Raw genomic sequence first — 13222 nt, 5'->3', positions numbered from 1 at the left:
TGTTGTAATAAAAGCGTGTTTTTAGTTTTTTTAACTATAATATTATTACTATTCTATTCGATCGAATAAAGGCCGTGTCATCAGTTTTGTTTGCGAGTAGAAAATTTCTTACAAGCCTTGGCAGAAATCGGTAGCACCGTACAAGTCTCCATGCATTTTTTTTATATTCCCAAATGAATAAAAATCTTCAGAAGAAAATGCGTCCTAGTGGTGGTAAAATCTGTAATTTTCTTTATTTACTTGCAAAAAAGAATAAACATTTGTGCTCAATCTATTCTTTAAGTGTCTGGTCAGGACTAGGCTCCAACCCCGTCGGCCTACACCAATTTGGATACGCTCACTAAGATTTTGCACAAAACTGCAAAAAAGCATCAAACTACTTTTTGCGATGCCTACTTATCTAAAAAATTGAATAAAAGTGGCAACTCTTTTCGTACACTAAATATATCGTCGCACTTGAGCAGCGTTAGCTCAGTGGTTCTAACATTGATACACATTTAGTGCATACTTACTTATAAATATATTTATATTTGTGTAAATATGCACATACAAATCCAATATGTAAGGTAGTCCAAAAATGCATTTAAATAAGTAAAGTCGGTATTTTAATGCTCTCACCGTCTAAGATTGTTCTAATTCTAAAAATACTTTACCTCTGTTTTTTGTTTAATAAACAAAAGATTAGAAGCCGGTCAAAGTTGATATTGATTTTCAAGAATTCCATAACATTTCTACGAAAACTTGTTCTTTCCCATATAAAATACATAGAAAAATTTGAGCGACCTCTATATAATTTTTTCGGTATAGAATAATCCAAGGGGAGGAAGCATTAAAATCCCGACTTTACTTTTTTTTTTACCGCCCTAATGTACGGCATGTTTTCCAGTATGTAATCGTAAATGTCTGTGTCATATTCTATGTAGCTAGCCAGTAGTGGCTTACATTTTTTTATCTTTTCGCCAGTCACAAACAAATTTGTTACAATTTTCTTTTAGCTGATGCAAACAATTTATATTTCTATCTTCTCCTTTCTGTCTTCTCCTCTTTTGCTCCGTGTCTCTTTTGTGTACTAAGTTGCTTTCAGCATGGCGCTTTTGTTGTCATTATGTTTGCACAAGTGTTTTATTTTTACATACAAACGCACAGGGCTGGACTTGAGGGGCCAGTGGCCACAAGTCGGGGGCCCTTACCAGCAATAAAAATTGCAATGATTCAAATTTTTAAAATCGGAAATTAAATTTGAATATAATTTATATGCAGAAATAGATATGAAAACCTTGGTAATGAAGAAAAAACATTGCAAGAAATAGCGCCGCTATTGATTTCAGCTGAATCTGCACTGTTGAAGTATTCTTTGGCAAAGCCAAGTTTGATAATTCTTAACAAATAACATTTATAATTTCTTGCAGTTATACAAATTTCGTTCATTATATTTAAAACAAAATCAAATTATGTATTTATTACACTGTAGATTTACTAGATCAATTTTATTTTTATTTTTTTCAAATTTTAAAAATTTATCGTTTTTTTTTCCTATATACATATGTTTTGAAAATAGATGATAAAACAGAAAACTTTTTGCGGAGGTTGTATAATATAATTAATAATTACAATGATTTTCGGCTGACCAAAATGTTTCTTTATGTATAAGAAGAACAAACAATGTACAAAGATATTTTAAGTGATTGAGGGAAATTGTAGAAGCGCAATGAAAATTAGTTTGTTCGCATTGAAAAGATCATTAATTTTTCAGCAAACTCTGAAAATTTCAAGTCATTTAATCAACTACTTTTTTGTTTAATCAATTTTGTAACTTAAAAATTAATGAAAAACGACTTCATCAAGCGTTTACAGGATGCACGGAACAGAACAACCTTTTTGAATAAACAAAAAGTATTATTTCTAAATTTCGGAAAAAAGTGATCCGTATCGCGAATTCTCACCCAATAGGAATAAGAAATATGGAAGGAATATATCCAGTTTATACGTTTCTTGACTTAATTTCCTAATTTTGGACACACTGACAACCAGTTCGCAGGAGTTACATTTTCAATGATGTGATGACCACCGACATTTCTAACTGTCGAAATCAATTAAATCTTTGATATTTCAAACACATTCATTCTCTGTTTTCATCCCACGCTCTCTACTTTATTAGAATTTAGTTGGACAGACAGGTTTCCACATGCTCTGCTGCGGTTCATTTCATTCACAACTCGACCCAAGATTTCAATGTAAAACTCTTGGCTTCAAGTACGAACATCGCTGGGAAAAGTTTAAGTACAACTCGCAAAAAAAAACAAACGTCTCTCCTTTGCGCCCAGCTGAATTATCGAAGCTCCATGCCAAACTTGAAACTTGTATTACCACGTAAAAAATGGTCCTCCACCAGCACAGATCCGGCCCTGACACATACATATGTATATTTGCTGGAAATAAGTATAATTCAAAGCTGTTCGTTCACTCGCATTCGATCCACATTTCTTCCGGTACTAATGAACTTGTCGTGCAATCTGCGTTTATTTATATAGATATATGTATGTACATTAGGGTGGTCCAAAAATACATGTGAAAAAGTAAAGTCGAAATTTTTATACTCTCGCCCCTATTGGATTGTCCTATACCGAAAAGAATTATATCCCTATTTTTAATTTTGAGATCAAAAAATATTTAGAGGTCGCTCAAAGTGCCCAAAGTTTTCCTTGCATTTTATATGGGGAGAAAACAACTTTTCGTAGAAAGGGTAAAGAATTCTTAAAAATCAAAATTTTTCTATCGGAAAACTCTATTTATCTGCAGAAGATTCCCAGTAATAACACCCAGTTTTTATTCTAAATATGTACGTACATACTATACAATTATACAATATAATAGAGAGAAATATATTCGTTTAAATGTGCATACATAAATATGTACATACGCATAACCAGCATTTACCATGTAGGGAAAGCTACTAGTTGTGAACTAGTATGCTACCAGTTAGCGTTGCAGCCCAACTAGTTCACTTTCTATCCTTTTTCAATGCTAGCGACTCGAGATGTCAAAATTGTCAGGCTATGCATCAGCATCTACTAGTAGCATCACACCAGTTGATGAGATAGTCTGCCAATTCATCCCCCGTGCTCGCGGCGCTCCAACAGTCGGAACGGCCGATAGAGCAAAGCACTCGCATGGTATGCCTGGGGTCCCAGGTTCAAGTCCTGGTACAGGGAAAATTTTTTTATTTCATTATTTTTTTATTTAGGGTTTTTACTGTAATTTTTTAATTTAATTTATGACACCAGTACTTCTTTCTATATGTACGCTTTTTTCTGCAATGAAATTAAATTTTCAAATATGTTATTTATATTTAAGTTGAAATAATTATATTGACTTACATTGATTTAATTTGAAAAATCTTGCCCACCTCTATGAGGACTCGAACCTGCGATCTCAGAACCAGAACCGGCAGTCTTCACGCGACGCCACAGCCGACATTTGTAAGAAAAGGAATTGCGTTTTTTTTTTTTTTTTTTTGCAATTCAAAGGCAGATGTCATGAACCAAAAATACAAGATCACCTAACCAAAGAAGCAAGAAAAAAGTATATTTCTGAGTGTTTTTGACATCTGCCTAAGAATGAAAACAAACAAAAAAACGAAAAAGGCGCGGTGATTGAGTGCGATTAACTTGGTATTTATTATAAAATATACAAAGTGAAACTTAATAACAATTAGCAAAAAAAGTTCATAAAATATGGTTTTCATGATTGAAAGTGTTTTACAATCGCATATCATTACCACGGGTCGATTTTTCAATGCCAACGTTCTGGCCACAAACGTGCACCCACTTTTCACGCAATTTACGCCTTTTGGCAAACCAAACATACGCACAAACTTGTTCCGATCACACAGCACTTTATTTTATATCATAAATATGTAATAAACCAAAATTTATAATTAAAATCGCTGCAGAAAACACATTCAATCGCTAAAAAATCACTACGAAGAGGAAGAAGACGGTGTAAACAAAACCGAAAAACGTCAAAAACGCTACGAAAACTTTTTTCTGAAAATCGATTACAAATACAACGATGGCTGATTAGGTGATCTGTAGTCGTTGGTTCATGGGCAGATGTCGCAGAACTTTTAAATTCTTCGAAGTTGTCGAACTGATCGGGCATCGCTTTACCACATACTAGTTAATGAACTAATATTTATACTGATTGGTTTGGGTTTTCACTACAGGGTATCAGTCGAATTATGTCTTAATAAATGGCCAATAATACCCTCTTGGATATTAGTTTGAAAATAAATAAGTTAGTTGACAGTCATAAAAATTTATTACGGCAATTTTTAGCTTGTTATCAACTGTTTGCATTTTGGAAACACACTTAAGTAATGGAAAATTTTAATATTCTTAAAATTGTACAGTGATATGTTTTATGTTTAACTGTAAAAATCAAACTTTTCATAAAAAGTTTATATTTATTGCATTTATCTCTTGAAAACATTGTGTGATTTTGTAGCATTTGGGTAAGATCTTTTGAAACACCTCCTACTTGCTTGAATATAAAATGATGAAATACTTGTGATACTTGTTATCGCATCAAGTTACATAGAATCAATAATTGTATGCTATTTTTTTATTACCTTTTTTGTGAACAAATAAATTCGAATATTTTTAAAAAAAATATATATATATTTTTTTTAATCTTTCAGGCACAATACGCACATCTTTGCTATCCGGTTCAAAGTTTAATGCTACTTGGCACTTAGCATACCCGCATAAGGTGAGTAAAAGCTTATGTATGTTCTTTATTTGAAATCCATGTCATATATGTATATATATATATATATATATACTATACTTGTGATAGTGAAGAAATAAATGATAACGATTAAGACCAAAAAGGTAAAGGAAAAACTGAAGAATATACAAAATTAAAACAATGAGAAAAATTAGTCATAAAAAATTGAGTTATCGAAAGATATCAAGTTACTGAAATTTATCGTATCGCGAAAGTTTATACTTATAGAAATTTATCGATTGATCCATGTTTATTGAGTTGTTACAACGTATCGAATTATTCACATTGGCCAATGTTTATTGAGTTGTCGAAATTTATAGACACAGTAAATTAGTTGTCGAAATTTACGGATAGCTATCGAGCAATGAAAATTTTTGGGATCATCGAAATTTGTGAAGTTAATAAAATTTGTAAAGCTAACGCTATTTATTTAATTACCATTATTTGTAGAGTTAACGAAATTTATCGGGTTATCATAATGCATTGAGTTCTTTTAACTTATCGAGTTATCGATAGTTATTGATTCGATTAAATTTTCGATTTATCGAGTCGAAGTTTTTGTATAAGTTTTTCGAGTTGTCACTGCTTATCGAATTTTATCGTATTACCAGAGTGTAACGAGTTATCGAAGTTTGTCGATATCTTTCGAAAAGTATGGAGCTACCAAAATTAACCGACTTATCGATTAATAGTTTTTGAGTTATCGAAATTTATCAAGCCTCGAAACACGTACATATGTAGCTATCGAAATTTATCGAAAATTATCTAAATAAATCGAGTTATAGAATTTTGTTGAGTCATCGAATTTTAGTGTCTTTGAAATTCATGGAATTATCGATATACGTCAAATTATCGAAATTTACCGACAAACTGGAATGTATCGGGCCAATTCCAAGTCCTGCCAAAGCGCTCCAAAAACCTTCAAAGACATAAAAAATTGCACATTATAAGTTAAACGACGTGCTAAGTTAGAAAACCTCTCCAAGCGTAAGAAAAATTGAAAATTGGACGAATTTCGACAGTAAAAGCGCAGTTAGTCAACGACGTAGCGTAAACGTAGGTTGACGTACGTAGCAGCATATCAAATTTACTGTTGATAGAGAGAGAGAGAAGCAACGGCAACGTCACCGCCATGCGGTGGTGAGTTTTCGTTAACACGCGAATCCCATAAGGTAGATCGTGTCTGCGTCAACCTACGTCTACGTTACGTCGTTGACTGTTTGAGCTTTAAGGTCGGTGTTAAATGTGCAGAAATTTTGTTTGGCAAACTGCGTGCAATTGTTGTTGCAGCAAACTCGGAGAGAGCGAGTTTGGCGACTCTCACAGCAAACTAATTTTGTTGGGCCAAACTGCTATAAAATCAGTGTTGCCATACACACAATTAATTGCCTATACAAGATCATAAAAAATATAAATTTTTGCATTTAAAAATTTTCATTTCGTGTTGGAAATAGCCGCGAAAACCACAATCACCGTGCAACCCTGTGCCAAACTCAACATAACCACCTCCGAGCAAACTACGCAGCCGCCATTTAATTTGTCAAACAAAAGTTTGCCTGCATAACAGCGACTAAACTGGCAATCCTAGTATTAATTAAAATACCTACGAACATACTTTATAGCGAAGAAAAGTGGAAAAACAACAACAATAGTTACAAATGGTCGATGTTATTGCTGACATTTCGAATTCACCACATCTCATCATTCTTTTTGACTGGGTTCATTGGTACTTGAATCGGCAACTCAACGGCGCTCAAAGCCAGTGGTCGTACCCACTAAACTAAGTTCGCCAATGTAAACTGTTTTTGCTATCTCCACTTTTTCATTCCGGCAACCAAACTATAAACAAAGGCAACGATATTTGTTATTATTTAGGCTTGACCTTGAATTGGTTTTTAGTTAAAATTCTATTTTTAGAATATTTAACTTTATACGAGCGCACGTCCTTAAGTTATTTGTTCTTGCTATTTTTTATTTGGATTAAAAGGAACTGAATTCCACAATTTTATTGAGCCCAAGGCTGTTTTTTGGTGAAAAGTTCTGTGGAAATTTTGATGAAAACTTATTGTGATATTTTCAAGGTCATAAGGTTTAAATTTTTTACGTCTATAAAGAAATTCGAATATGTGGTCGAGTGTCACGTAGCCCTTAACATACAATTTTTTCTAAAATTACTATCGCGAAATTTCAAGGATAAAGCTTTAAAAGGCCATTTTCAATACCTACTCGTCCACATCCAAAAAGTTTAATCTGCTGCAGAATTTTCTCTTTAACTTGATACCTACAGTGTTTTCTACATTGAACTGAATTTTTTAAATAATTTTTGAAGTAATCATATTTTTCAAATTTCAAAGTCCTTTTAAAAAATTCCGAATGCAGAGCAAAAAAAAATTGAAACGTAGTTTTACTATATATGGCCCATTTACGTACCTATACTTCCGTTTAGACCCCATGTCTGTTCCCATGTCACGCCTTCAATTACTGGCTTATCAAAATTAGCTTATTAAAACACATTTTTCTAATTTGTTTATTCTTATATTGTTTTAACTAGCTATATATATATATACATGTGTACATATATTTAATCGTACAACGTTCAACATGTACCTATACATACATACTGTATACATACTTACATATGCGTGCAGCTTGTGAGTTTTATTTACAACATTATTTGACTAAGTATTTATTTATTATTTAGTTATTTATTTACAGTCATATTAAAGTGCATTTTATGAATAAGTGGGTGCGTGCCGCTTTGAACTGTGCTGAAACTTTAGATGACAGTGCATTGCAACGCATTCAATCCCTAAATTCAATTTAACATAAGTACGTATAAGCATAACGTTACTAACTTAATACGCTAACTATGAGAGGGCTTTGGTGATTTAAATTTTAAATTTACTAGTAAATTTAAATAAAATCAACATTTTACATTTGCTTGCCCATTTAAGTATTTTATACTAAGTAAAAATGTTTGTTAGCCTTCTTTGCTCATCACAAATTTTGTATGTTGTAAATTCGTTGGACGTATATTAGTCGCCTAATAATTGCACTCAAACGTTTTTAATTAAATCTAAGTCCCACCAATGCCACAATAGCGAAAATGGTTGTTGTCAATAAACTAGCCGTAGCCATTAGTGCACCGCCATACAGTTCAACTGTATTACAGGCGTCGCCTTCACAAATGTTGCAGTTACCCTCGTCGCTGGTATCACATGTCAGTTCCGACTCGCAGCCACGTTCGACGAATTCCGTACGTTTGGTTACACAGCGATCGTTGGCTACGTATACGGGACAGATTTGTATCGAATTGGGGGCTGACGAGCAAGTGTTGTCACTGGTTGAATTACAAATGTGACATCTGCGTCGATTACTGGGGAAAATCTGTGGAGAACAAACGAAAAAAAAACACATTAATTATTTACATAATACATAATGTTTCATAAGATTAGCAGGAATAGACTCCAATCAGCTTGTTAGACAACGAAAGTGGGTTTCTTAAAGGCTTAAGGGAATGGTAAATTTGTTTCCAAGCACAAAGCAAACACTCAGCTCTCGTTATTGGTCGCAATTCTGACAGGCAATTGTGCGATTGGTATTCACGCATTCAAGTCTCCACAATTTGGCGAAAGACAAAAATCTTTCGTAAGACAATAGTCAATTTTGGCAGCTATCTTGAAAGCGCTATACTGCCAAAAACTAATTGAAAGATTTGCTAACGAGGAGGTTTTCGCGTTATGCTGATCGCCTTTTGGCAATAAGTTTCCTAAAAAATTGATTAAATTGAAATGTATATGTTTTTTCTTTTTAAAACAATAGATACTAATAGAAGAAAATTAAAATAAAAAAGTAAAATAAATAAAATGAAAATAAAGCAAAAATAAATAGAATTTCTTTCTAAAATTAACTGGAATCAAAAACAAATATCTGTTTTATTTTAAAACAATAAAACCTAAAGATTAAATTAGTAGAAGAAAAAAATTTTACCAAAAAAGAAAATGGTAGCTAAAAATTAAACAAAATGTAAAAAAATATTTTTTTTTCACAAAATCCTAAAACTAACACAAAATCTTAAAAATTAAATGACACAAAGCAAATATTTTTTTCTGGTTAAAACAATAAAACGTATAAATTAAAAGAAAATGCCAATTAAACTATCAAAAGAAAAACAAATTAAATGAAAAACATAAGACGTTAGTAAAATAAGTTTCTAAAAATTTCATGATATTTAGAAAGATAGCTTTATTTTTTAAACAATGTAATCTAGAAATTAAAAAAAAAAATGTAACTAAAAAAGAAAGAAATGTAACTAAGAAAAAAGAAGAATAATAATCAAACGAAGAAAAAATAACGTAGTTTTCAAAAATTATATGCACTTAAAAAATTTGTTTAAAACAATAACATTTAAACATTAAAAGAAAATTAAATTAAGAAAGAAAAAAAAAAATAAATTAAACAAGTAATTTTTAAGCAAAAAACAAAACCGACTTCAATTCTCAAAAAAAAATTTCATGATCCAATGATCGGATCTAAACCGGATTAGTATGAGACGACCTCTGAGGCACTCGAACTCGAATCTCTTGCTCACTCTGCCATTGCGACTGTGGGAACGACGTGATCTGAATGACATACAAGTGATTCCCCTCGAAAATTAAAGAGCATCTTTGCTAAGACAATGCGAACTACATACATATCTTGACATCTGTCTTTCACTTGTTCTACGAAAGACTTTTTACTATCTTATCCAGAATTTCCCTATAAGATGGAAACATTTCGACACGATCTTCCTGACTAACCCGCATGAGCTCCCAGACATTCGTGATTTCGTAATCCGCCCGTGGCGATTCGCCGACTATGAAAATTAACGGTTTCCGTCCAACTTTAGTAATGTCACAAAGAACAATCGCTTAATTATTCAGGTGCGTCCTAGCCTCAAAAACGGGAATATGAACTAAGCTCTGTACCAATTTGAAATTTAAATGAAAAAGGAGGGAAGTTCAGAACCGACTTGTTGGTTCACACGGATTTCATTCCATTCTGAGCATTCGTGAAGGTTTGGTTAAATATTTTTTCCGGTTCGTACACTTCGTAGTCGTACTCCAATTTGCTGGCAGAATAAGGCGTTTGAGCAGTTAAATAGTGATTGGAGGAAATTCCTAAGCCGAGCCCAAAAACATTATACTTAGATGGAATGGAAATGCAGCCGCCGCACCCGAATATGGTACAAGTAGCTAACTACCTCTGCGCGAAGTTGTTCTATTAAAGAATATGACATTGGTATTGATACTTTTAGTCAAGAGTTAAAGCTGAAGTGTTTACGGGAGTACCCTGACGGTTCTTTCATGGAAACAAGTATTCGAATGGATTGTTGTAACTACTTCAGGGACATCGAAATGCTTGACATATAACGTTATCCTTCTTTGCGTCAGCATTCAAATCAGGTGAAGAAATCTTGCAAGACGGCTTGGCAAAGTCTGGTACTCACTAAAAAAGTATTCACCTTGAACATTTCTATGTAGATACCCGATAGACTACCGAGTGCCCTCAATTAATTGAATGCGCAACTCAGCTCAAATACAATGGGTATATTCCGTGTTGTTCAACTGCCACTCGATGGAAACTTTTCGGCTATCAGTCGGCACAAAGAGTGCTAGCCGATAGCCGCGGAATGGAAAGTTCTTCCAGCCGGGGAGCTACGTCGGTCACGTAACTAATGTAAAGAGAGATATCGCCGAGGTGCGGATTATTGAAATGGAAATTCTTTGTATCAAAAGAAATTACTTATTGTGAGATTTTAAGGTCATTTTAACCGAGGGTAGGCAGGAAAACGGCTAACTCACTGATTCTTTTGGAGATAGTGCAGGAGACGCTGCTATATCCCTTATTGCATCTGAGCCGTAACGATGGTGTATACTAAAAAGAGTTCACCCTGCAGAAATGACGCGTATTTCCATGGCGCAATAAGTTGTAGAAGTGAGCTCAATATTTTACTCTGAAAACTGATTTTTGAGGGCGGAATGATTCCAACTCAGGATGTCAGACGCAGACCCATATAGAAAAACCTCCAAAAGTGTTTGCTGTCTCAGGTAAATTTTTTATGGCTATGTTAATTTGCAACTTTTTGGCTAAGTATTTTTAGAATAAGTGAAAAAGGATTAAAATGTATATCGGATCGAAATATTTAGTTTGGTTATATATAATATAGGAGGAATAATTTTACAGAATATTTTATCCCATTAGCTCTCACGCGAAAGAGTCGTTTTCACATTTTTTTTTGAAAAGTCTGTATAAAATTTAATCAGAGGGTTAAAGTTTTCTGACCCTTTCGTGGTAGAGCTAATGAGTTAAAATAAATAGTCTACAAAATAATTCCTCGAGAAATTGTACTATCTGTCCTAGAGATGGGCGCGGCATATCGGGACCCGCAGGACCCACGAACTTCAAAATGGCCGGGATGGGCGGTATTGGGAAAGTCTTTAAAAATTTTGCATTCAGAACGGGACCAAATTTCTTTCGCGACGCTCACGATAAGATCCACAATTTCTGTAAATTGAGAATATTTTCCTATTTAAAATTAATTTGAAAGACATGTGAATTAAACTTTGTGATGGATTTCGCGGTCCACGGGACCAACAGTACTATTCTGAAAAACGTCTGAATGAGCGGGTTCGGGACTTAAAAATTGAATTGTGAGATGGGCGTGAACGGTATTAAAATTTTTGTCCCCTGCCCACCTCTAATCTGCACTCAAACTGTACTATTTCGCTGAGATATGTATTTTAACCCTTTTTCCATTTATTCTAAAAACACTAAGGAAAAAAATCCTAAATGTAGTATGGCCATAAAAAAAATGTTACCTTACAATGCAAAAAAAAAATTCGAGGTTTTTGTGAAATTGTTGCACAGTTTTATCATTCGGCACTCATTAAGGATATTTGCAATGTCCAAATAGGCTTCCCGGCGGAGGAATAAATCTAAATCTTATAAAGAAAAACCAGCGCCACTCACCTCGTTGTTACATCTGTCACCTGTGCAGATAGCGCATGTACCAGCTGCTTGACACGAAGTCTGCTCGGCTGAGGACAGTTTGCTCAGACAACCGCGCTGCGTGAGGCCACCTGGAAGAAATTATATATATTTTTTCGTATAGATTGGATTTTCTTTATCTATAAGTACTTCTCCCTTAATTTCTAATACACACCTGTACTCAAGTAGGTAACACATTGATCCTCCAGCGCCGGGCATGCCTCGGCAATTGTCAAAGTCGCGGGATTTTGCGCGCATGCGGGCGTAAGCGTCGAATTGCATGACAAACAATATCCACCTGTGGTGGGCAAGCTCGCAATCGCATTACAATCGTTACCCGTGCAGCGATACAGTTTCCGCTCCGCCTCCCACGCTGCCAGATCGCTGCTATTTTGCGCGCTGCCGCAGCCCAACAATTCGGGTTGACCATTTTCGTATTTGGCAAAACAGAAATCATTCTGATCATACTCCGCACAATATTGCGCCGTACTAGTGCTACATGATGCGTCACTGCAGACGTGACATCTAAGACGATCCGATGGGAAAGCGAAATTATTACAATTGTCCGTGTCACAGCTAGCGCATTCGGTGCCGCCGCTTGTATTAGCGCGACAGACATAACGCTGATTCACCTCCTTGTCATCCAAACATGTACGTATGAGCTGTGAGTCTTTCAGGGCGACCATACATTCCTTATGACATGAACGCTTAGCGAAAACTGCATTTTCCGGATTGATGGCGCACAATGGATCCGTTTCGGATGTACAGAAGTTGCACTGCACATAGTCTGTGATATTCCAGGCATCATTACATTCGTTCGATTTGCAGCTAAAGCATAAGTGTGGATTCTCGAGGCAATAACGCTGCTCATGATCCTCAACATCTTCATAGCAACCGCGACGCTTCACCTCACCATCGGCAGTGAATACAGTAGCACAGTCTTGTTCCACATTGCCGCTGCAGTTATAGGCTGGTCCCAATGAGTTCAAGCAGTGTTCACCCTCACAAGTGTGGCAACGTAGTGGCAACTCCTGCCACCAGCCATGTATGCCATCATCCTCAGCACGTTGGATCATATCGATGATGTTACAGCCGGTGCCGACGCAAGATCGGCAATTTCTATCGTTGACGTCACACAGAATTTCAGAACTGCAGCCACGCAGGGTCACATTGCCAACCAGTGCCGTTCTACAAGTTTCTGTGTTGGTCACATATGGGCAAGGCCGCAGGCGTGTAGGATTCGATTCACAGGCCGCTTCATCTTCACTTGTGCAGGTAAAGCACTGCTGACGATCAGCGGGGAAGACCTGCGGAAAAGGAAATGTGGTTGATGCCTGTTTCAAGAGTCGCAGTTTGCTCTACTCACCTCACGATTACAACCCTCTCCAATACAGATGCTGCAATT

At 35.2% G+C, this 13222-nt stretch overlaps 2 protein-coding genes across 9 annotated transcripts in view; one reads left to right on the top strand and one right to left on the bottom strand.

The window, feature by feature from the left end:
- Positions 1-13222, top strand: part of LOC118742713 — a 221922-nt gene that overhangs the window by 110569 nt on the left and 98131 nt on the right. The window contains exon 1 of one of the 8 annotated variants that reach the window (XM_036474989.1): positions 4704-4770. The exons of the other annotated variants lie outside the window; for them this stretch is intronic. The gene's annotated coding sequence lies outside the window, so the exon portion shown is untranslated. Of the gene's footprint in view, positions 1-4703; positions 4771-13222 lie in introns of those variants that run through there. 8 annotated transcript variants of the gene reach the window in all.
- The window catches only part of LOC118742712, a 23268-nt gene continuing 17784 nt past the window's right edge, over positions 7739-13222 (bottom strand). Inside the window, exons 8-10 of the mRNA XM_036474980.1 lie at positions 11993-13124; positions 11800-11909; positions 7739-8175 (exon numbers count right to left, since the gene is read on the bottom strand). Of these exons, the coding sequence (XP_036330873.1) occupies positions 7855-8175; positions 11800-11909; positions 11993-13124 (1563 nt within the window). The 3' untranslated portion in view covers positions 7739-7854. The remainder of the gene's footprint in view (positions 8176-11799; positions 11910-11992; positions 13125-13222) is intronic.

Source organism: Rhagoletis pomonella, unplaced genomic scaffold (assembly GCF_013731165.1).
Source record: "Rhagoletis pomonella isolate Grant_MI unplaced genomic scaffold, Rhpom_1.0 Rhpom_scaffold_00007, whole genome shotgun sequence".
Lineage (NCBI taxonomy): Eukaryota > Metazoa > Arthropoda > Insecta > Diptera > Tephritidae > Rhagoletis > Rhagoletis pomonella.
Note: the sequence above shows the minus strand (reverse complement) of the source record. Positions and strands in the feature narration are given on the sequence as shown.